The sequence below is a fragment of the Rhinolophus ferrumequinum genome (genome assembly GCF_004115265.2).
Source record: "Rhinolophus ferrumequinum isolate MPI-CBG mRhiFer1 chromosome 15 unlocalized genomic scaffold, mRhiFer1_v1.p scaffold_54_arrow_ctg1_1, whole genome shotgun sequence".
Classification (NCBI taxonomy): domain Eukaryota; kingdom Metazoa; phylum Chordata; class Mammalia; order Chiroptera; family Rhinolophidae; genus Rhinolophus; species Rhinolophus ferrumequinum.
In genome coordinates, this window is record NW_022680357.1 from 146,333 (window position 1) to 171,314 (window position 24,982).

Genomic DNA, 24,982 nt, shown 5'->3' on the forward strand with positions numbered 1-24,982 from the left:
AATTTGTCACTAGAAATCATTTACTTTCCAGCCTGTCATAAAGCTCCTAGTTGGCTGACTTCAGTGCCCACGTGGACTCTGAGCCCACAGGACCCTAACTACCCAGCCAGGGACAAGGGCCCGCACATTCAGAGGCCGTCTCCTTTCCTGGGTCAATTAAGGACCTCTGGAGATACCGAGGTCTTTTACCTTTGAACTGAAGAAAGAAGAAAGGCATTTTTAACAGGTTTTAAAGTCAGAGAGGAAAACTGTACAGAACTGTCAAAAGGTGACCTGTGTGTGGCACCCCCGAGGACACAACGGGCCATGGTCTCAACACCCTTTGATGACACCTTATTGTCCTTGGAATCAAACTGAAACGCCTCACTCTGGCTCACAAAGCGCACGTGCCTGAGGTCCTGCCCACTCTTCCAGCCTCACCTGTGCTCCCCTCTGACTGGAAACCCCCAGGAGAGCCAGGTGCCCTCCCCTCCCCAGGCTGAAGTGCCGTCCGTCCTTCTGGAACTGACATCCATCTAAGCCATGATTTTCTTACATTTCAATGAACGAAAGGAAATTGCCATTTTGGTCAACACATTTTACACGGTTCACCTAATATTATAACAGCTGAATGACAGCCTCTCTACCCACACCGCCCGCGTGCTGCCGCAGGGTCATCCCTCAGAGGCCAGCAGAACAGTAAGAGTTTGGCTTTGGAGCCAGACAGAGCCAGGCTTGAATCCCAGCTCCATTCCCTCTGCATTTGCGAGACCTCAGACCATTGGTCTGATCTCTAAGCCTCGGTTTCCTCATAAGTGAAATTCAGACACGATTAAATAGCAAGCGGCAGCCACATTGCAGGGCTGGTGAGCATGAGACTGGATGCACGCTCAGGCCAGAGCCCCGGGAACTGTGTTGACAAACGCATGGGATATGGTTTGGTCCAGGGGGTCCTCTCCCAGGAAGGGGGCCACCAAGACACAGCTACCAAAACTTCACTGTCACACACCCGGGGGACAGGCCGTCCATGCACTGCCTGGGTCCCTGTGCCAGAAGCTGGGCTCACCTGTCAGACTTCCAACTGGCAGCACACGCGTCCTTTTCTCCAGCCACGAGAACCCACTGTGCCCACATTCAAAGCAGGCCTGAAGAACCAGGGAATGAATGCTCCCCCACCCCCGCCCCCCGGCCCCAGCAGCCCTCAGCCTGGAACTGTGTGGCGCTGATGTGTGTACACTCCTTGTAGTGCAGGGGACCCTGCTCGCTGCGCCATGTGTCGTGCAGGGTGTCAGGCAGGGTCTCTGGTCCCGCTCCCCACATAAGAACACAGGATATGGTGAGGCCAAAAAGGAACACCCACGGAGCCATAAGTAGGGGAGTCATATCTCTATACTCTCACTGGCGGCTGGGTTGGAGACACAGGAACCAGGAGCAACACAATTCACAACCCTCACTGTGCCGCTTGCAGGCTCAGCCACCATCTTCTTGCCAGCCCCCATTTTCTGCTAGCCTCGCCACGGCAGTTATATTCATGGCTAATGGCTCACTGGTAACAGCTGACGGCCAACTAGCCACAGCTGCTGGCCATTTGATCACAGTCGATGGCCATTTACTACCTGAGCCAGCACCTTTCTATGTGAGGCCGAGAGCCTGGAAACTGCTTTTTGGGGCTCTGTCCCCACACTCCTTTCTCCCAGAAGTCCCCAGTGGGGTTTTGCTCCAGGGCTCACAGTAGTGCTTCTCTTGATAACACACCCTTTACTGGCTGCCTTCTCTTCCCCAGTTCACGTCTCTCCCTACTGGTATTTCCTGGGGCCACTCTTAAATAAACTTCTTCCATTCAAATTCTTATCTTGGGTTTGCTTCTGGGAGAACCCAAACTTCTGAGAATACGTCCTATAAACTATCCTTACACATGCAACATGACATACTCACTATGAATGCACAATTGTTTTAATCATGAGCGATTAGAAATAATATATCAAAAGGATACTGGTTAAACACATTGTGACTCCCCCACAGGATGGAATCCCATTGAGCTGTATAAAAGCGTAAGATCTTATGTCTTATACGAAACAATGTCTGAGGTACAGGAATGGAAAAAGCAAGATGCAGAACAGTATAAGTAATGTATGCTATCCTCTGTGTAAACAGCGCTCGCACGTGCGTGTGTGTGTGTGTGTGTGTGTACGCGCACACCTAGAGTCTTTGTGAAAGAGACCCTGAAACACGTAGCCTAGACTGCCTGCTAGGAGCGACTTGAATGGTTGGGGGACCAGGAAGGAAGGAACACTTTTCACCCCACACCCTCCACGTCTTTTGATTTCTGCACTATGGACCGGTTAATCAATTCAAACAAATAAAACAAACGTTAAACTAATAAATAAACAAGTAGATAGAAGGCAGCGTGTCATTGCTCACTAGACATACTCAGTTCTAGGGTTGGGACAGGCTCCCCGGCTAACCAGACCCTGGCTCTCGCAGGGCTTCTCCGGGTGGTGTTGCCCAGCTGCCAGGCCCCTGCAGGCCGCATGCTGACCCATGGAGGGAGGTCGCCCTTCCTGCTGCAGGGAAGGGATCTAACACCCTCCCATTGTGCTCATCCATAAGAGCTACCAGCCACGTGTGCCCCAAGGAAGCCTAAGTAACCCCCTTGTGCCTGAGCGGGTGTGCTGAAGGCACCTCCCCACGCAGGAGCCGTCTGCGTCACAGATGCAGCCACATACACACACACACACACACACACACACACGCACGTTTACATGCACACACACAGGAATGGAAACGGAAACCCAAGCAAGTCTTTCCTGAGTGTGACGTCACTGTCCAGCCTCCTGAGGGACGTGTCTGTCCAGCAGCCTGCACGTCGGCCTAACCCAGGTCCTGCTTGCTTTGGGGGAGGCCACTCGCAGACAGGAGCTGTTACTGAGACGGGGCAGCTTCGGGACCAGCTTCGCCCATCATGTCTTTGTACTGCCGTTTGAAGAAACCGAGCTATGGGGCAGAGACAGAGGAGTAAGGGCCACCGAAGCCAGGGCACTGGGTGCTGGCCGTGCAGACCAGGAGGGGACACAGAGGGACCAAGAGGTGTAACGTGGCAGGGTGTAGAAGGGACCCGGGAGAAGTGGGCAGGGAGGGAGACGGCATCGACACGGGGGCAGGAAAGAGAGAAAGATAAAATGTCGGGAGAAGGAAACGACTCCTTACACGTGGTCAGTCTGTGCCAGGGGGCACTGTGAGGGCTCCCACATCTTAACTCAGACGCCGTCACAGAATGGGCATTTATATCCTTATCTTAATGCTGAAGAAATTGGCACTTGTGACCTACCAAAGGTCGCATAGCCAGCAGCGCCACTGGAAGTCACACAAGGCAAGGAGGATGGATGGGAGCGGCAGGAAGGGGCCCTGAGGACGTACCTTGTACAGGCCAGCAGTGATGAGGGCCAGCAGCACCAGCCCGCCCACGGAGCTGCCCACAATAAGGGGAACCGGGTTTGGCATTTCATGCGGCTCCACTTTGGTCTCTGTCTGGGGCCGGGAAGGGGGCGTGTCAGGGGAGACAGACTGGATTCCTGGGGGGTCCCCAGCCCGACTTTGTGCAGGTCCCAAACCCAGGAACCCAGCCCTCCCGATGCTCCCCAACCCCGCCCTCACATGTGCCTCCTGCTCCCCACTTCTGTCTCTCTCTCCCCCACACCCAGAGATCTACACCATCCCAGCCTCCCCTCCTGCTTCCAATAGTCCCTCTGTGCCCAAGACAGATACCTGGGCCCTCACAAATGCCTCCTGTCCCGGAAGCAGAGCAAACATCATGTCATCGAACAAGATCTCTGCTGTGCTCTCAACCTGAAGGTGGCCGTGTGGAGTCTGTGGGAGACAGGGAGGGATGTGGCCGCTTGGCCCCCCAGAACCGTGCCCGGCCCGGCTGAGCCTCAGAACCCCACATACTTTGATGTACCAGTCAAAGGAGAAGTTGCTTTTGAGGGTGACATTGAATGCTTCCTGGCTCTCAAAGGACGGGAGGTCACACTGGATTCTCTGACAGACAGCAATGGAGCAGTTCTGGGAGAGGGAGGAGAAAGGCCAGGCCACTCGGAAAGCTGGAAGCAGCTAATGCGGCTTGAACCCAGCCCACGCAGCTGAGAGATGTGTGGGGCCGCAGCGAGGGGACATGGCAAGTGTGCGTGTGGCCCCAGAGCCGGGCTGGGGCCTCTCCTTACCAGCACTGGGGCCTTCTTAAGCTTAGCCAGGAAGTCAGAGTGCGGAGGGGCCCTCTTCTCTCTGCGGCACGAACTGGAGAGGTTCTGAGGAAAGGGAGACACGGTGACGAGAGAGACAAACGAGGGCTCCTGGGTGCCCCCGCCAAGGATGAGGTGGCCTAAGTCCACAAAGGCTCCAGAATCCAACAGAGGAATCTGAGACTTGAGGAAAGACCAGGGCTCTGCAGGGAGGAGTGGGGCCCACTCCTCAGGCCCTGTCTGTGGGGCTTACCTGGGAAAAGGTGACCTGGGGATCGTCCCATACGGTCACCTGGTTGAGCTGGATGGGAACCCAGAAGACCACACTGATGGGGAGGGCCCTCTGCCCCAGGTTGTTGAACTGCAAGGCGTGTGTTGGGGTGTCAGGGCTGTGTCTGTCTGTCCCCAGCGGCTCCCCCCCGCCCCCGCCCTCCTGACAGCCCAGCACCCGAGGGTTGCACAGGCCCAGTGCCCTGCCTGCCACACGACGCTGCCGGGGAGGGAGCAAGTGCAGTGATTTAAACACGCTCATGGGCGGCTTGTCCGCTTCCTGGCGAGGCCGCGTGTGTTTGTTAAGCTCTCGGAGCTCGTTTCTCCATCTTATACAGGGACGCGATAGCACCTCCACCGTGGGCATTATGAAGGTGAAATGCGTGAACTGTGTACGTGCGTGGACAGCCGGCCCTGTGTATCCCCGGGCCCTGCATCCTCCGGGTCAAGCAACCCTGGGTCGGAAACATCCGGAAAAAACTGTTCCCTTGTTGCTGACGTGTGCTGTGTAGTTAGGCCTACGGTGGTCGCCTCACGGGTATAGACGTTTTCTTGTCATTCGCCCCCAAACAAGACAGTGTAACAACTGCTTCCATGACATGTGCAGCCCATTAGGGATGCTAAGTAACGGAGAGACGCTTTTGAGTACACAGGACGGTGGGCATAGGTGACGTGCAGATCCTGCACCATTTTGTATAAGGCACTTGAGCATCACGGATTTCGTTTGTGGGGGTCCCAGAACCAGTCCCCCGGATACCGAGGGGCGACTGCAGGTGCGCGCGTGTGTGTGTGTGTGTGTGTGTGTGCACGCAGTGAGAGCACGCTTGCAACGGGGCCTGGCATGCACTGGGCACCTGACACGTATTTCCCATCAGTCTCTGCAGCCCCCACACACGCATCTCCCCGCCCAACCCCTCAGCTCCGCACCTGATACTGATGCGTTATAACGTGCTGGGTCTTCTCGGAAGCTGAGAAGTTGAGGTATTTGGTGGAGGCCTCCTGGCTAAAGATAGAAAGAAGAAGGGGCAGGAGGTGACAGGACATCAGGGGCGTCCTGGGAGGGGTGTGAGAGGGTGCACGCAGGGTGGGGTTCAGGGGCGATGTGTGTGCTGGTTTGGCCTCACACACACGTACACACTATTGCACACCCATGTACCCAGGCACCCCTGCACGTACATCCTCAGACACACACGCAGGCACACGATGGGCTGCGTCCAGCCCAGGGGCACGGGCGCAGGTCAAGCCCCAGAAGCCAGTACCTGGTGACCGCCATGTAGATGGCATATTTCACAGGCAGCTCCAGCTGGAACTCCGTTTTATTGGTCCTGGGTACGTTGTTTTCACTGAAGGGAAACAGAGAGCTCTTTCCTTCTCTCCTTACCGTACCCCCGACCTCCAGCCAACCCCAAGTCGGGTTCTCTTTGCATCCTAAACACCACGGTTCTCCGCCCCTGCCTCTGCCGAGCTCAGGCGCTCCTGGATGTCTGTGACACTTTCTTCTCACTGGTCCCTGAATTCCAAACTGCTGCCATCCCACCCCCAGCCCTCCCGCATGCAAATATCATGGTCATCATGTGACCCCAGGTTACACTGCAAATTTCCCAAGAGCACCCGTCAATCATTGGATGGCAGGGCCGGGATCTAACCAACTCCCTAAATCCCACATCCGGTACTCAGGCCACACTGCAGTGCAGCCTGCCCTTCCCAGTCTTGAGGTTTTGCTGGGTACACTCTTCTTTCCTTCTGTCGTCATGCCCACCCTCAATGTATGCCTTTGCTTGGCTAACTCACAGCCTAAACATTCCTTCAGGAATCTTCTCTGGACACCAGGCTCCCAAGAACACAGGACATAGTTCATTTTATACGGTCTTGTCACCACCAGCTTTCCTGTCTGTCCTTGCCACTAGATTGTCAGCTCTGTGAGGGCAGTAACCTCAGCTGTCTTGTCCCACCAGCACTGGACACAATGTCTGACAGATGGTAGGTGCTCATTCAGTGTTTGTTGAATGAATCAATGAATGAATGAATGAGCTGAAGGGAAAACCAGTGGGGAGAGGGCAGTGGTCCGCCTTCGGCAGAGGGTTGGGGTCCCAAAGGGGGAGACGCTTGTGGGAGGCCAGACACAGCCTACCTAGTCACATTGGCTTTGAAAAGTGCTCTGTTTCCAAAGAAAGCATTAGATTCCACGTCCAGTGTGATATTAAAGGTGACCTGCAGTTGGAGAAAGGAGAGGTGGTGCCAGGAACAGGAGAGAAGAAATAACCCAAGTGTTCATTAACTGAAGAATGGATAAATAAAATGTGATGCCGCCACAGCACAGAATATTATTTAGCCATAAAAAGGGGTGAAGCGGGGGCGGCCAGATGGCCCAGTTGGTTAGAGTGTGAGCTCTGAACCACAGGGTTGCCGGTTCGATTCCCACATGGGGTGGTGGGCTGCGCCCCCTGCAACCAAAGATTGAACATGGCGACTGGACTTGGAGCTGAGCTGCGCCCTCCACAACTAGACTGAAGGACAACGACTTGACTTGGAGCTTATGGGCCCTGGAGAAGCACACTGCTCCCCAATATCCCCCAATAACATTTATAAAGAAAAACAAAGGGAGTGAAGCACTGAAATGGGCTACAAATTGGGTGGCCCTGGAAAACACGATGCCAAGTGGTGACAGCCAGGCACAAAGGACCACATGTCACACGATTCCATTTGTAGGAAATGTCCAGAATAGATGGCCTAGAGACAGAAGTGGGCTGGTGGTTGCCCAGGGCTGGAAGACACAGGGGTACTGGAGCCAGAGGCTAAGGGGAGCAGGGTCACTTCTGGGCGTGAGAAAATCCTCTAACATCGATCCTGGTGACAGATGAATAACCCTGTGAACAGCCAAAGGGCCACTGCATCCTTTAAATGGCTGAATTGTGTGGTATAGAAATTATATCTCAATAAAGCTGTTTCTCCAAAACAGAACCTCGACTTTAAGAAAAGAGACGTAGAGAAGAACTCAGAAGACAGAGGAGAAAAGGTGGGGGGTGCCTACGGCCTGACCTCTGAGCTGCCTGGAAAGATGGGGTGGTTTATGTTGCATCTGCTGCTCTGCATGGTCCCAGGTCCTTTGCTGGAGGTGTCAGACACACAGATCACATGCCAGGACCGCCATGCGGGCTGGTTCTGGAAGGCAAGGGAGACAAAGAGGGTGATGTCACCCACCCTCCCTGGGGACCAGGAAAGCAAAGTCAGACAGAGCCTACAAAAGATTGGCTACCTGGACCCCGGACACCGTCCGATAGGACAAGCCAGATGGGTAGAAGAAGGTGAGGTGGGTGCTGTAGGAGTCCTCGCCCTGGTTCCTCACAGTCAGCATGACGTTGAAGTCTCGGGGACCGCCCACCACCAGAGTGCTCAGGCTGTGGGAGGAACAAGCCAGGTGAGAGGCTGAGGGCTCCCTGTGCAAGCGTCCTCTGGTGGGAAGGAGGCACGGACGTTGGAGAGAGACGACAGTGGAGGGGGCAGCCCACGAACAGCTCCAGAGCAGCTGATGGGCCAGGCTCCTTCCGGGGCCGAGGGGAGAGCAGAGCACCGGGTCTCGGTGGAGGCCTGGAGGTGGCAAAGATGAGAAGAAACTCGCCTCATGAAACTGAAGGTGACACTGAGTTCATCCTGGCAGATGGTGTCATTGCCACAGTTCTTCTCAAAGGGTAACTGCAAAAAATAGAATGTGACGAAATGAAATGAGAGGAAATAATGAAACGGTGTGAAACGAAACAATAAAATGAAATATTGAAATAACGTTCTTTGAAATGAAATCAAACAGGCTTCCACAATCTGGGCCTCAGGTCCCTTCCATGCCCCAACTCCAGGACTCACCATGGCCGTGAAGAGTCTCTGAGCATCCTCCGCCAGCACAGGCCGGAGGTTCCCGAAAGAGGGTGAAGGCTGCCCCATCAGAGAGAAGTTGAGGCGCAGGACGATCGGAGTTACGGAGTCCTCAACACAATCCTGAGAGAAGGTGGGGGCTTCCTCAGCTTCCCACGTGCCCCCCACTCCATGCTTGGAGGAGCCAGAAGTGTGGTTACCCCCTGCTCACCGGTAACTGTAGCTTCAGGGTCTCACATTTCTGATTCAGGCTAAAGGCCTGTGTCCGTCTGCTTGTGCGGTTCTTTGTCTCATCAAAGATGGCCCGGGGATGAGAGCGACTTGGGTCCAGAGCCAGGTCGTAGGTGACAATGCTCTGGATTTCTCCTGAGGGGGTGGGGCATCAGAGTGAGGAAGAGCCTGGCTTTGGAGTCAGACAGGCCGGAGTTTGCAGCCCAGCACTTCTCCCCAAGTGTATGACTTTGGGCATGATATCTGACCTCTTTGAATCTCGATTCCTTATTTTTAAATGGAGGACAATAATTGTACCTTCCCCGTGGTGAAAATGAAATGAAATAGTGTCTATAAAGCATTCAGCACAGTGCCTGCCAAATAATAAGTGTTCATTCAATAAATGGTAGTAGCTATTCTGTTACGTACTAGAAAATTAAGTGTATTTCTCTGGCTTCTTGTAACTTTTTTTCTTTGTCTTTGGTCTTCAGCAATCTGTGCCTTAGCATGGTACAATGCATAATGTTGTACACGCTACTTTAATGTGCCATTGTATGGTTTCCTTTGTGTCTACCCTGCTTTGATTTGATAGAGAATCTTGATGTCTTTCATCAATTTTAGAAAACTCTTCAACATTATTTCTTTAATTGTTGCTTCTTTCTTATTCTCCTTCTGTCTTTTTCTGTGTCTCTCTCTATCTCTCTGTCTCTCTCTCTCTCTCTCCTCCTCCCCCTTTGGGAATTCCAATTACATGTTTGGATTTCAAGTCTTCTCTGAAGTTCTCCATCATTTCCTGCTTTTTAAGAAGATATTAATTGAAGTTATCACCTCTAATTCCTCTAATATCTGAATCACATGTGGGTCTATTTCTATTGTCCATTGTTTCTCTTGGTTGTTAGATTCAATGGACATTGTCCCAATAGAAAGACCAAGTTGTTGGCCAAGGCCTCTCCCAAATCTCTGTTTCCCCAGGACTGAGAAGCTGCGGAATTTCTGCTCAGCTCTTTAGTTCTCCAGTTTCTGTCTTCTACTGACTTCCTTGGAGAATTGACCTGCACACGCATGGTTTAAGGGTCAGCCAATGACTTGAGAGGAATTTCTATGTAGATCTTGGGGAATTTTCTCTGCAATCTTCTACTCTCCAAGAATTTGCTCTCATTCCTAGCCATGCTGGCTGCCCCAAACTCTGACTGCAGTCTCCTCAGCCCAGTAAGATTACTACTACCGTGTTTCCCCGAAAATAAGACCTAGCCACACAATCAGATCTAGTGCATCTTTTGGAGCAAAAATTAATATAAGACCCAGTCTTATTTTACTATAAGACCGGGTATAATACCGGGTCTTATATTAATTTGTGCTCCAAAAGACGCATTAGAGCTGATTGTCCGACTAGGTCTTATTTTTGGGGAAACACAGTAGCAAACTAATTTTATGACCTCCCCTATTTTTCTCTAGTACCACCACTACTATTCCCCAACCCTGAGCACAATGCCACTCTTTAAAAGTAGAAACAAGGGAAGAAGTTAAGTGAGTTGTAATAAAAAAATGCATGTCTGAATGCTCTGTGAATTTGTGTTTAGCTGCATCAACACAACCTCCCCTTTAAATGAGTCATCGCTCAGTTAAAAAAAAAAACAACTCCCGATTAATTCACAGGTATGGTGCCCTTTTTATCTGGAGAACTCAGAGAGTCAGAGAGTGCCACATGCTCATTTCTTTGATGGGGGTCGCTGGACTTCAGCAACGGAATCGCCTGCTTACTCCAGCCAAGCTTGGAGAAGGCTGTCAAAACCTGTGAGAACTTTGCTCTGGACTGCCAAGAACAGCTGGGCTGCCCTTCAATGTCCACGGTCTCATTTAACCTGTTGAGACGTACCCCCAGCCTCACCTTCTTGCAGCCGGTCCCGTATGCTCTTGTGAACACGGAGGCAGACTCTGACCTCTCCAGCACTCTGGCCTTTCACCACATGTTCATGACACTCAAACACCTTCCTGGCCAATTCCCTGGGGGTGAACTCCATGGTCACGGCAAGCCTCAGCACAGGCTGGGACCTGGAGGGATACAGAGGGCCATCAGGGTGTTCAGACAGCAAAGCTGCTCCTTAAAGGGAAGATGCCTGGTGTGTTCCGAGAGAGGTGCTCACCTGAGCAAAAGTGCGTGCCCCTGGGCCCCCACGGCCAGGTCCACCAGTCCATCCATTGTGAGGTCCTGGCCCCCACTCAGAGACTGACCGAAATACTGGAGCCTGGGGGAGAGCTGGGAGCCTGCAATCCGCTGAGAGAAGAGGAAGGGAAAAAGGGAGTGGGAAAGAGTAGGGAAACCTGTGACTCAGTTGCCCAGGGTGACCCAAGGAAAGATTGTCGAGACACCATTCAAGTCTCCTCTCCCACAACTTCTCAAGGAATTAGGGCAACTATTCAGCTTTAGACCACAGTCTTGAGGTGACACCCAAAGGTTCCATTAATTGCCTGGACTGTTGAGTGAAAACAAATAGTTTTGCAGGAAAGAAGTGACATAGTATACTACTTGACTCAGCTGAATCTCATTTACATGGTCAGGATAACACGAACACTGAATATTAATCTAACCAAAATTATCATGTAAATATAAGGAGTGGGGGAGAGGTAGAAGGCACGTGAATATGTGAGGAGGGGTCTGAAAGCGCTCAGTCCTCACCTTCCATAGTGGAAAGTCAAAGCTAAAACAAAAATCAAGCCGCAGCAAAATAATCAGGTCCTTGGGAAGTATAGTGAGCTAAAAGTGGTTTCCTCAAGAGAAGGGGAAATAAAGAGGAAATCACAGTGTGGGTGCGGAAATTGTTGTTTTTCATGAGTCTTAAAGAATGATTTTGACTATCTAATCTATGTGCAAAAGTCACACTGAAAGAATAACAGCCAAATAAATTAAAAAGAACATTTTAAAGTGTTTTTGTCATGCATGTAATGCCACTGAACTGGACACTTTAAAATGGGTAAGATGGTGAATTTCATGTCATGTGTATTTTACCACAATTTTATAAGTGATTTTGTCAACGGAAAGGAAGCATGGGACGCTGGAAATCTGTTGCTTGGGTTCCACAGATATGTGAAAATTCATCCTTTAAGATTTGTGCGTTTACTGCATGTACACTGTACCTCAAATTTTTTTGAGAAAAATTGTTTGTGCTTTGTTGGGAGGAAGTTTTGTTTTGAAATGATGTATAATGTGGTAGTTGGGAGATCCACAGCCGGTTTGCTTGTCCAAACACTGAGTACCCCCTGCTCCAATCATAGGGGAAAAATGCAAAAAGTAGAACAATAGGATAGCATGACCCTTTTCGCATTTGTTTTCAACTCCAAAGACTGTGGCACTTGTGTGCATGCATGTGTGTGGATACGTAAATTATCTTCCTTGATCCTTGTTTTTTGTGTGTGTGGTGAGTTATGGCACCAGTAAGGGGAGGGAAGTAGGGCTCTCACTGTTTAGGTTAGATTTATAATTTTGTACAAGCATGTAAGGCTTTTGTAATAAAAATAAAGTAAAACCAGAGCCTTCAAACCCAATTTACACAGAGAAGCAACAGACACCAAATGAAAAGAGGCATTATTATAGTCACACAGTTGTGAACAGCGGCTCCATGACACAGGGAGAAGTGGGTGAGGCAGTGATTCTTAGCTCTGGCTACAACGAAAGAGCCTGTACACAATATTGGGGCCCACATAATGTATGATTCCATTTATATGAAGTTCTAGAATGGGCAAAACTAACCTGTGGTGGAAAATAATCAGAACAGTTGTTTCTTGTGGGATGGAATAGGGTCAGAAATTGAGTGGGAAGGGCCAGGGGAGAACTTTCTAGAGTTATGAGGTTCTGTATCTTGATACGAGGGTGGGTTACACAGGTGTATGCATTTGTCAAGTCACTGAATGGCTAAAGATTTGTGCACTTCCTGTTTGTAAATGTTATCTTAAAAGTAACAGTAAGCAAATACTGAATTCTAGTTAATGATATACAGGCTGGAGTATTTACCAGTGAAGTGGACTAAGATTGCAACTTACACTGAAATGCATTAATGAAATAAGATGAACTGTAGGAAAACAATGGATGTGTGGTCAAGTAAATGTAGTAGAATGTTAATTGTAGATTCTAGGTTGTACCGTGTTTCCCCAAAAATAAGACCCAGCTGGACCATCAGCTCTAATGCGTCTTTTGGAGCAAAAATTAATATAAGACCCTATATTACATTATATTATATATATTACATTATATTAATTATATATATTATATTATATTATAGCCGGTCTTATAATAAAACAAGACTGGGTCTTATATTAATTTTTGCTCCAAAAGACACATTAGAGCTGATGGTCTGGCTAGGTCTTATTTTTGGGGAAACATGGTAAATATATGGGTGTTCACTGTAAATTCTTTCAAATTTGCTTGTAAATTTGAAAATTTTCTAAATTTGCTCAGAGAGGAGACTTGTGTGACTGCACAAATCACAAGCCCCATGAAGCATGCAGTCCTGCTGGGGTGACCTACCGTATGGGTTTCCTGAGAGGGGAGACATTCTGTGCTAAAACCGGGACAGATCTCGGCAGACCAGGACAACCAGTTGCCCACCAAAACTGAGATTCAGTAGAAACAAATGCCTACATCCCACGCTTCCAGCTTACCATTTACCACCTCTCAGCATTAATCTCCTCGTCTGTACACTGTGGGTGCTGGTGCCCCCGTGCACTCCCTGTGGCTGTGGTAAGAATCAACCTAAAATTAAGAAGTCTGAGGTTTCTGTGAAGTGTGCTATTACTTTTAAAGGTTCTGAAAAGAAGTAATGGAAGAACCAATCTGGCAGCTGGGGGAACATTGAATTAGAAAGGGACAGATCAGCAAAGAGGATATTGTCAAGGGCCTCACCTGGCTGTGGGAGGGGCTGATGCCCAGACTTGAAGTTCCATGGAACAGGTAGACAGCACCTGAGTTCTCCTGCTCCCCCGGGGCCCCGATGGCCACGTCCGTCAGCCTGTCCCCATTCATGTCCCCCAGCACTGTCAGGGCTGCCCCAAAGCGGCCCCAGGGGTGGCCCTGCTCCCCACGGAGAATGACGTCACACTGCCACTTAGCCCTCTGCAGAACAAAACCAGTGTCAGGCCCCAACCCAAGCAACCTTCCACCCCACACCCAAGACCCACCCAGGCCAGGTCTCATCAGCCACTCACCCCCCGGGGCAAGGGGCATACAGACACCTGCCCCCCCCGAGTTGGCTCATAGTAATGGGGAGCCCCGATGAGGACCAGGTCGGAGCTGCCATCTCTGTCCACGTCCACAGAGCAGAGGGAGGCCCCAAAGTAGGAGCCGATCTGAAAGAGATGAGACCAAAATCACATACCTCTTCCCATCCAAAGAAGAATGTGGGGGTTTTCTCCCTGTGCAGAAAAATCATGCCTACTAGGAAAAGCCCCTTGGACCAGTTATGATCCTCTATGTAATTCATGATAAATTCTCCTTTGAACGTGCTACCAGTGAGAGGAGGCTATAATAGAGTTGGTGGTTTGTGGGTTAGCATTTACCCCAAACAGTGTTCCAGGGAGAGATTACGAGAGCAAAGAAGAAGGATGAGAAAACACAGACAGAAAAGCCTGTAAGAGCAGACAGGCTATCATTTCAATACATTGGAAGTCTTTAGAGGGATGGAAAAAAAAAAAAAAGCAAAGCTGGAAGTCTGGCTAATAAAGAATCAGCTGGCTTGAGTTAAAAATAACTATTGCTATGGGAATCTTTTTGTGTGAATATTGAGAAATACTGTCTACTTTTTAAAAGAATTTTAGGGACAGTCCAAGATGGCGGAATAGGTAAATGTCATGCCTGTCACCTCCCAGGATCCCATTAAAATTACAACCACGTTATAGAACAACCATCATCGAGAACCACTTGAAAACTTACTGAACAGAAGACCTATAACTAAGGATATAAAGAAGAAGCCACATCAAGACTAGGGGTGGAGACTCGGAACGGGCAGGTCCCATACCCATGGCATGGCAATTGAAAATCGGGAGGGATATCTCAGCTGTGAAGGACACCCCCCCTCCAAGGAGTTAGGCACCCCAGCCTCACACCAGGCCCCCCAACTCAGGACACCAATGCCCAGAATAAGAGTCTCCATAACAGCTGGCTGTGAAAACCCACGGGGATTGCACTGGAGAAATGCAAAGGGCTGCTAGAGACCAAGGCACTGCTCTTAAAGGGCCCAGACAAGACTAACTCGTTAACAAACCCATTCACTCTAAGCTCCAGCACTGGAGCAGCAGCTCGAAAAGTGCCAGGGGCCATACAAGGAGGAATTAAATTGACTAAATTCAGGACAAGGGCTGGAGGGGCAGATTTGGGGCAACTCTCTCCAGGGATGGACATGCTGGCAGGTGCCATTGTTCCTTTGTCAAGAGTTCCTCCTACACAGCAGGCCCAGCACAGGTAGGCAACAAATCTGAGCTCTCCATTAACTTGGCTTACACCACTCACCGTGCCCTGGTGACTCCCTGAGAACTCGCCCCATCCAACTTGTCCACCTAATCCAAGCCTCTTCCAGCAGCTCCTACCTACAAGTGGCCTGCTTCAGCTCATGCTGTGGACTTTACTAAAATCTCTAAAAGGTCCACAAACCCCAAACAAGCAGCAGCAGCCCTGACATGTCTTGTACTTCTTGCTAACTGGCCCCGAGCCTGGCACAAGTAGCAATCGTTCTCAGCTTGTATTGTAACACCCATCAGGTGGCCCCAGCCTGACATAGCAGTAGATAGTTTGGCTTGGAACATAGTTTTAACTAAGCAGCCATAAGCCCAGCACAAGTGGCAGCTGGCCTCAGCTTGCATCGTGGTGCCCACCTTCCTGACACTAGCGGCAGCAAGCTTGGTTTGCAGCACAGCCTCTCCCAAGCACTTCCAAGCTCAGCACAAGTGGTAGCTGACCTTGGCCTGCACTGCAGCCCATCCCAAGAGGCTCCAAAACCAACACACCCAGTGGCCAGATTCAGACCACACCAGAGCACCACCCAACCAACCCCACAGATAACATATCCAAAGGGCGAACTTGGCTGACACGAAAACCCTGCAAAAGTGATACAATGTACAATGTACAATGGAATATTGCTCAGCCATGGAAGGGAATGGGTTCTCACCATCTGTGGTGACATGGATGGACTTGGAGGGTACTGTGCTGAGTGGAGTGTGTCAGACAGAGAAAGACAGATGCAATGAGATTTCACTTATATGTGGAATCTAAAGAACAAAATAAACAAACAAAACAGAAACAAACTCACAGATAACAGAAAATATTTTGATGGTTCCCAGATGGGAGGGGGTTTGGGAGTGTGGGTAAAAAAAAAGGAGGGGGAAAGGGGTTAAGACGTACAAATTCATTATTACAAAGTTGTCATGGGGATGTAGGGTACAGCGTAAGGAACATAGTCAATAATATTGTAATAACTATGGTGTCAGGTGGGTACTAGATTTGTTGGGGTGATGGATGGAAGGGGGTTCGGGGGCAGGGCGAAAAAGGTGAAGGGATTAAGAAGTACAAATTGGTAGTTACAAAATAGTCCTGGGGATGTAAAGTAAAGCACAGGAAATATTGTCAGTGATACGGTAATAACCATGTATAGTGCCAGGTGGGTCCTAGACTAGTCAGGGGGACACTTCTTAAATTATATTATATTTATATTTATATATTGTATTATAATTATATTAAATTATAGTATATTCATTTCAGGTGTACAGCATAGTGGTTAGATATTGAATAACTCTGGTGTACCCCTGATACTCATATAATATTGCATGTTAGCTATATTGTAATAAAAATCTTTAAAAAATAAAATAAAAATGCTTTCATAATCCCAAGAATTAACTAACACTCAATACGCTATCTTGAATCATGAGATCCATCAGGTCTTGACGTCATCTAGACCTGCACCTAGAACTTCACTGTAAAATCATTTTAGGCATGTGTTAGGTTTCTGTGAAAACTTTATGGAAATGTAAACGTCACACCACAGTGTCAGTTTTCGTCTTCATAAAATGATATGGATTTTTTTTTTTTTGAAAGACTATCTGGAACTTTAAGCAAACAATCAGTTGGGAGGGTCTGTGAGAGGAGCGAGGGCTTATGGAAGTTCCTGCCCTTTACATAATCGCAAGAACCCTGCAGGAAGAAGCTTGTGTGTATAACAAAGCTCTATGGTTCTTACTTCCCCTTCCCTTTTCCCTTCTATAAATACCCCGTGCCCACGCAGGCCCGAGTGGGCACAAGGCTTGCCAGGTCTGCATGCAGTGGAAATGAATTGCAACCCTTTTTTTCCCCCAAATGAATCATTTTTGGTGACGAAACACTTAGCCGATATTATTTTTCACTCAACAAATAGTAAGTTTTGAAATTGGGAAGTGTGAGTCCTCCAATTTCATTTTTCTCTTTCAAAATTATTTTGGCGATTCTGGGTCCCTTGCATTTCCAGAGGAACTTTAGCATCAGCTTGTTCATTTCGGGACCGTTATTGAACAAGCCCTGCATTTCCGGGATAAAGCACACTTGGTCTTGACTATTATCCTTTGAAAGATTTCTGGGTTTAATTTGCTCACACAATTGACCCTTGAACGACACGGGAGTTTTGACCCCCCATGTAAATGAAATTCATGTGGACCTACACAGTGCAAACCCATATTGTCCAAGAGTCAACTGTATTTGCTCGAGGATTTTTCAATCTTTATTGGATATTGGTCTGTAGTCAACAAAGGGTCTTAAACTGAAGACTGATATAAATAGTTTCTCATTTAGGAAGTTCACCCTTCTTCTATGGATTAGAGGGAGGCAACAAGGGATTTGGGGGGACCAACAAGGAGGCTACAGCTAGGTCCACAGAAGAGATGGTGGCCTGGGGCAAGCTGATGGCCGTAGAAATGGAGGGAGCGGATAAGCTTGAGATTAATCTGTTTCCTACTCTTCTTTCCAGCGTTTTCTCCCACATTCCCCCAACCCCTGTACACACACACTCTGAACCCACGTGTTCTCCTTCCTGTGACCCTTTTCTTTCCTGCCTCTTCACTTCCCTAGTTCTTCTACCTTCACTGTCACTTCCTTCAGGAAGCCGTCCCTTATGTCCTTGTGGGGGGGGGGCCCTTCCATGTGCTCTCATAACCCCCAAACTGTCCCCGGTTAAGTATTCACCATCCTTGATTATAGTTGGCCATGGAATACCTGTGTGTGGTGGGGAGTCTACCAGCCACCCTTCCCTACGTGATCCTGAACCATGCACACAAAACAGAGAAGTAGAATCACACCCACGCTTGACTTCCTGAAAGGCCTTGCACATTCTCCCCCACCCCACCCGTCTAGTGCCAGGCAGTGATGCCATCAGTGTCCAAATGTGTTGGTAAAACCTTTGAAGATCATGTGGAGAACGTGACTATTAACAAACAATGACAAGCTTGTCACAGCAAACTGGTTTCATCCACATAGGATGCATTTACTGTAGACCAAAGAGAACTACGGATGAAAATGAAAAGAATACACACAGAACTACAGGCGGAATAGCGTGGGTAATGTCCTATTTCAGGGATTTCCAAGGATAATTTTGACTGAAGATTCATGCCTCACACACCATGTAAGGCACCACCCCACTGCTATTGCAGGGGTGGTATTAAAAAATTGAACTGTTCGGAGGGCTCAGGAACTGACCAGGGAGGGACTTAGCTGGAGTAGGTCTAGAGGTCCACTGAGGTGCCCTGCCTCAGAGTTGCTGGGGAAGTTCAAAGAATACTGGGGAAGGGCCCAGTGTGCAGGGGTAAGGGGGCACCTCAGGGAAACAACTATTTATTGACAGGAAATTATTTTGTATTTTAATAACGAATATGGCTACCCTGGTGTGTACTGTCAAATACCAGCTCCATAGACAGGTAGACTCATAAAGAGTTCTGCACAGCTCAAGTGCTGTTATTTATTGTTGTTAGAAAAGTGAGGGTCCAGCCCGGTGGTTCAGGTGATTGGAGCGCCGTGCTCCTAACGCCGAGGTTGCTGGTTCGATTCCCACATGAGCCAGTGAGCTGCACCCTCTACAGCTAAGATTGTAAACAACGACTCTCCCTGGAGCTGAGCTGCCGTGAGCTGCCGTGAGCTGCCAGCAGCCAGAGAGAGATGCTCAGCCCCGGGGGGTGGGGGGCGCAAGGCTCATAACACCCGCATGGGCCAGGGAGCTGTGTCCTACACAACTAGACTGAGAAACAACGGCTGGAACCGGAGGGGAGAAGGGAGGCGGAAGAAGGGGGGGAAAAGTGAGCCCACAACGTTCTCAAGTGCAAAGCTGATCCTGTGTCGCCAGCTCAGAGCCCTGTGAAAGCTCCTTTATGAAACTCTTCCACTCATGGCACCTGGGGACACCTGTCTTGGACTCTCCCAGCACCCAGGGTGCCTCTGTTTGCACATTCGTGACCCACACTCACCTGGCTGCCCTTGATGACAGTGCTGGTCTCCCAGGTACCAGCATTCGGTTTGAACAGCACCGCCATGCCCGTGTGTTGGTACCGCGGCGCCCCCAGAACGAGCATCTGTACCTTGCTCCGCGAGATGACATCGGCCGCATAACCTGGAGATGGTGATCCGAAAGAGGTCACCATCGCAGACCCCGCCCCCTCCAGCAGGCCCAGCCACTGAGCAGGGGCAGCCCCAGGTGCGCTCGATGGCTTTGTTAACATAATGAAATGAAGGTTTTAAAATTCTGTCTTAAAGCTATCCCAAGGGCCTGGGAAAGATCCAATATCCTCTCACGGGTTGAGTTCTGCCACATGCCCTGTCCTCTGTACTTACCCAGGTAAGCATCATTCATGTCTGAGTCCACCCTGGTTGTGTTGATGAAGATGATTTTATCTCCTGGCATGTGCAGAAAGGCTCCGCCAGCCCAGGCAAAGCTCCCGACAGCGCCCAGCAAGGGACCATTCTGGGGAAGAGGAGAGAGGACTGAGCCATCTAGAGCTTCCTGCAATCCCAATCAAAATCCCAATGGCATTTCTCACATGAAGAGAACAAATAATCCTAACATTTGTAGGGAACTACAACGACCCCATATAACTGAAGCAATTCTGAGAAAAAAGAACAAAGCTAGTAGCACTACACATCCTGATTTCAAACTATATTGCAAAGCTATAGTCATCAAACCCGTACGGTATAGGCATAAATACAGGCATATAAACCACTGGAACAGAACAGAGAGCCCAGAAATAAACCCATGCATATATGGTTAATTAATTTACAACAGAGGAGCCAAGAATGTACCATGGAGAAAAGACACTCTCTTCAACAAATGGTGCTGGGAAAACGGAACAGACACGTGCAAAACAATGAAACTGGACCACTATATTACACCAAAAACAAAAACTGAATTAAAATGGATTAAATATTTGAACATAAGACCTGAAATCATAAAACTCTCAGAAGAAAACATAGGCAGTAAGCTCCTGGACATCAGTCTCAGCAATGATTTTTTTTGGATTTCACACCACAAGCGAAAATAAACAAGTGGGACGACCTCAAACTACAATGCTTGTGCACAACAAAGGAAACCATCAACAAAATGAAAAGGCAACCTGCGGAATGGGAGAAAATATTTCAAATCATATATCTGATAAGGGGTTAATATCCAAAATATATAAAGATCTCATACACCTCAGTAGTAAGAGAACAAACAACCTGATTCCAGAATGGGCAGAGGATCTGACTAGACATGTCTCCAAAGAGGACATACATTGGCCAACAGGTACATGAAAAGACGTTCAACGTCACTAATCAGGGAAATGCAAATCAAAACCACCGTGAGACATCACCTCACACCTGTCAGAATGGCCATCATGAATAAATCAACAAACAAGTGTTGTGGAGAACAAGGATGTGGAGAAAAGGGAAGCCTCGTTCACTGTTGGTGGGAATGTAAATTGGTGCAGCCCCTGTGGGAAACAGTATGCAGGTTCCTCAAAAAATTAAAAACAGAACTACCTTGTGACCCAGCAATTCCAGTTCTGAGTATATACCTGAAGGAAATGAAAACACTAATTCAAAAGGATACCTTCATGTTCATTGCAGCATTATTTACAATAGCCAAGGCATAGGAGCAAGCTAAGTGTTGTGGATGGAAAAGGGGCCACATGTTAAACCTGACAAGCTCAGGAGACTGAAAATAACCACATAGGATGGTGTGAACATAAAATCTCCTAACTAAGGTGGGCCATGGCAGGAAGTCACATCCTTGTCCTGTAGCTTCCTTGAAAAAGGTCAATCTTTACCTTAAGTGAGACTGTCTGTTGTCTTTTTGCATCTAAGATGACGTACACTTGGAATGTCAGAGTAATCCCTTTTTCTGGACCCCCCCCCAGGGGGCACAACCCACCACACCAGGGCAGGAAACTACAAAATCCCTCATTGTCATCTTGTTCCCCAAAGACCATCTCTGTGTGCTGTAAAATGCAATTAACTATCCTGTACCCATCAATGGAAAAGAAGTTTGTGTCTCTCCATTTTGCTTTTCATCCAATCCCAGAGATTTCCCCGCTTTGCTTTCTCCCACCCCCTTAATCTACAACCAACGGATTTCATGTCACCCTTCTCCTTTGATTCTAATGTATAAAATGAATTGCAAAACAGCCATTTTCTGGAGCATTTTCTCAATTCATTGAGACTGCTTCTCGGCAATTGTTGTCAGTTTGGCTCAAGTAAACTCTTGTAAGCTTTCTCTTAGGCTGGATGTTTTCTTGTTGACAGTGTCCATCAGTGGATGAATTGATTAAGAAAATGTGACACACACACACACACACACACACACACACACAAATCAGCCATAAAAAAAAGAAGGAAATGCTGTCATTTGCGACAACATGGATGGATGGAGCTGGAGTGCATTATGCTAAGTGAAATAAGTCAGATAAAGACAAATACTGTATGGTCTCACTTATATAATCTAAAAGAAAAGTCAACAAAAACAAACTGATAGGTACAGAGAACAAATGGTGGTTGCCAGAGGCAAGGGGTGGGGCCTGGGCGAAATGGATGAAGAGGGTCCAAAGGTACAAACTTCCAATTATAAAATAAATGAGTCCTGGGGATGGAAAGCACAGCATGGTGACTATAGTTAATAATACTATATTGTATATTTGAAAGTTGATAAGAGAATAAATCTTGAAAGCTCTCATACAAGAAAAACAATTGTAACTGTGTGAGGTGATGGATGTCGACTAACTGTGGTGATCATTTCTATACAGACAGAGGGAGCCAAAAAAATGTACACACCTTTTAAGAAAGGAAAAAACAGAATAAAAATTACGCTGATGGGAACCACGCTGAGCACCTCTTGTCACTGCAGAAGTCAGACGTGACTTGTATCCATCTTTTGTTATCCGTACATATTGAGAATTACAATTTTAATCGTTTTTTTCCTTTATAAACATGTGTATACATTTTTTTGGCACCCACTCTCTGTATATGGAATCATTCTATATAGAAACTGATTCTATATAGAGAGAGACAATGATTATATATACGTATATATATATATATATATATATAATGATGTAATACACCTGAAGCTGATATCATGTCGTATGTCCATCATATCTCAATTTAAAAAGAACAGGACCCCCCCCAAGGGGCACAACCCACAACAAGGGAGAAAGGACCACTGCTCCCATTAAAGAGGTGACTCCCCAAATTCCCACCACAGAGCAAAGCCCCTTTGTCTCCACCCCCACCCTGCCCCAATTTAACACAGGACCACTTACAGAGGTGATGGAGGCACTGAAGCCTTCCTGAGACATCTCATACTCAAAGGAGCTGGTACTTCCCGTCTGAGTACCTGCGGAGAGGAGCGCGTGCTACAATGAAGATGGCAGAAGAGCCTAGAACAGGGGCTGGAAATTCAGCGCCATGGTGGGCAGGCCAAAGGAGGCTCAGAGGACAGTGGGGTGAATGAGAAAGCTCTGCTGCTTTGGGGATGTGGCCCTCAAGGTACAGCATGTCCCAGCTATTCAAGAGAAGCCATAAATCCAGACGGTGTGTGGACCTTCACCCAATTTTTAAATTCTTTTATTCAACGAACCGTTATTGAGTGCTATCCCAGGCACTGGCAAAACAGCGGAACCAGACAGACCAAGGCTGGCAATGTATTCCAAGTTGGGGGAAAAACACTGTGTGGGATTTGGCTCCCCTGCCCTCCAATTTGTCAGCCAAGAGTCACAACATTACGTAGAAACGCCTAGCTCCTTCTACCCCAAAGGGACTGACCAAGTGAAGCCAGAGTTCCTGGGACGTGGCGGGAGTGGCAAGCTGGTGCCCAGGGTCAGGAGACCAAGGGTGAAGGGGGCTGGTTTCTAGAGAGGAATATGTGTCTGGGGGTGAGGGGCTGTCTCTGGGCTGCTCCAGGGACACAGAACCTTAGCTCACCCTCGATTGCAAAGATCTTTTCCTGAAGCTGGTTCTGAATGGTCTTCAGAGCATCGAAGTTATTCACTCGGAACACATGATCGCGAGCCGGCGTGGAGGCAATGGTGTTAAGCTCTTGGCGCGATCGCTCCGTGCTGAAGGCCGATCCCACCTGTGATCAAGGGACAGTGGCTGCGTCAGACGCCGCCTGGGGGGAGCAGTCCCATCCAGCAAAGAAAATGCTGCAGAAAAAGTATCTGAACCCATATGTGTCACGTGAGGGAATGCAGTAGACGGCCCCAGCGACAGGACTGCCAGGTACCTTGGAGCAGGTTGTGCGCTGTGCAGGGCATTCTGGGATTGGGGGATGAAGGGTAGCCTGTGGCTGTTTGCCGTGCCGTGCCGCCTGACGAGGGGTGAAACTCTCTCCAAAGGAAGGGGAGCCTTTTGTCTTTATAGGAAGGTGTTTCCTACTTGCCCAAGCCACGCACCTTTTTCTGTCACACAAGGTACTGTGACAGTTTGATTACCCTGATCATCTCAACCCTTTCCCCACGCCTGTATCTAAGCCATTTCCCCCAAACTTTGCTGTGCCTTCCTATTCTTGGCAGAGTAATCTGCCCGGCTCATTGCCTCTGGCTTCAGCCACGTCTCTTGCAAGTTACTACATGTGATGCAAACAGAGGCTTGTGAAGGGCTTGCCCCATTTCCTCCTACTCTTTTGTTCCTCTGCCTTCACCACAGCACATGCCCAGGCTGCCCCACTGGAGGATGAGACCCAAGCAGAAGAGCCAAATTACCCTGTGGTTCTGGCCATTCCAGTCCAGCAGACAGACATAGCTGGCAACCCTCAGAAATGGAGAGAGCCTGGCCAAGACCTGCAGAGCTGCCCCCCAGCCTGCCGCTGCTTACAGGGCATGAGGGAGCCCAGCTGACCCACACCCTCACTGAATTCTGGGTTGGTTTGTTACGCAGCATCACTGTGACAATAGCTGACTGATACACACACATACGGGCCAGCAGGGGCCCCACTTTGATTTTATGGGTATTTGCTAATTGAAGGGAGGGTATATCCAAGCAAACACCCTGCACAGAAACATCAGCCTGGAGAGCCCATCTCCTACCCCAATGACATAGCGAACGACACCCGCTCTGTCAGCTTCAGGGATGACGTCCTTGTAGTCCAAGGGATCACGATATTTTTGTCCATCTGTGATGACAACTAGAATCTTAAGGGCATTGTCCCGGGCTCCGTTTCTTCTTTGAAACAGTTCCCTTCTGTGCAGGGAAGAGGAGGGGAAAGTCAAATGCAAGAAGACAGAGACACCCTTCATGCTAGGGAGATGTCAGCAGTCCAAGACACAGAGGCAGTTGGGCTCTGCCTGGGAGGAGCTTTGGCTCCCCTGCAAGGAACACAGAGATGGGGCTGCCCCGAGACCTGACAAGGCAGGAGGAGAGGGGAGAAGAGTGCGGCAAAAGAAGCCTCCACTGCCGGTTTATACTTTTGCATAGGTTGATTTTTTTTATATATATAATTGAGTATTATTCCTTCTAAGTTAAAAAACATTTTTTAAAAAATAAGCTTAATTTGGCCCTCCTCACACCTCTCCTGGTTTGATACAACAGCTCTCTAGCTCATTTTGTACATGTGTCCCAGCCCCCACCCTTCCCTCTACACACACTTGCACACAGAAATCAGAGTGAACTTTCCAAAACAAGATATGCCCACTGCCTAAACCCTTCAGTGGATCCCCACGGGCTTTTCAATTACATTCAGTGACCTGGCCGCATCTCATGCATCTTTCCAGCCTCCCTCCAGCACTTCTCTGACTCCTTTACTCCCAACGTGTTTTGCCATGAGCAGTCCCCTCTCCACAGCTTCACTCGTGCCGTCCCCTCTACCAGAAACATCCTTTACTCCAGCCCTGCCTGAACAACGAAGCCCAGCTAAAAATATCACCTCCTGCTTCCATCCCAAGCAAAGAAGGAAGAG

At 48.8% G+C, this 24,982-nt stretch overlaps 1 protein-coding gene across 1 annotated transcript in view; it reads right to left on the bottom strand.

Moving 5' to 3' along the window:
- Positions 1-1,916: 1,916 nt before the first annotated feature.
- ITGAM (integrin subunit alpha M) overlaps positions 1,917-24,982 on the bottom strand; it is a 33,577-nt gene continuing 10,511 nt past the window's right edge. The window contains exons 8-30 of the mRNA XM_033101138.1: positions 24,114-24,267; positions 23,011-23,161; positions 22,350-22,423; positions 19,393-19,522; positions 19,029-19,171; positions 13,764-13,904; positions 13,462-13,671; positions 10,709-10,839; positions 10,453-10,616; positions 8,566-8,720; positions 8,346-8,477; positions 8,107-8,180; positions 7,744-7,885; positions 7,527-7,649; positions 6,619-6,698; positions 5,747-5,830; positions 5,415-5,490; positions 4,471-4,578; positions 4,200-4,283; positions 3,928-4,041; positions 3,745-3,846; positions 3,397-3,507; positions 1,917-2,973 (exon numbers count right to left, since the gene is read on the bottom strand). Of these exons, the coding sequence (XP_032957029.1) occupies positions 2,902-2,973; positions 3,397-3,507; positions 3,745-3,846; positions 3,928-4,041; positions 4,200-4,283; positions 4,471-4,578; positions 5,415-5,490; positions 5,747-5,830; positions 6,619-6,698; positions 7,527-7,649; positions 7,744-7,885; positions 8,107-8,180; positions 8,346-8,477; positions 8,566-8,720; positions 10,453-10,616; positions 10,709-10,839; positions 13,462-13,671; positions 13,764-13,904; positions 19,029-19,171; positions 19,393-19,522; positions 22,350-22,423; positions 23,011-23,161; positions 24,114-24,267 (2,755 nt within the window). The 3' untranslated portion in view covers positions 1,917-2,901. The remainder of the gene's footprint in view (positions 2,974-3,396; positions 3,508-3,744; positions 3,847-3,927; positions 4,042-4,199; positions 4,284-4,470; positions 4,579-5,414; positions 5,491-5,746; positions 5,831-6,618; positions 6,699-7,526; positions 7,650-7,743; positions 7,886-8,106; positions 8,181-8,345; positions 8,478-8,565; positions 8,721-10,452; positions 10,617-10,708; positions 10,840-13,461; positions 13,672-13,763; positions 13,905-19,028; positions 19,172-19,392; positions 19,523-22,349; positions 22,424-23,010; positions 23,162-24,113; positions 24,268-24,982) is intronic.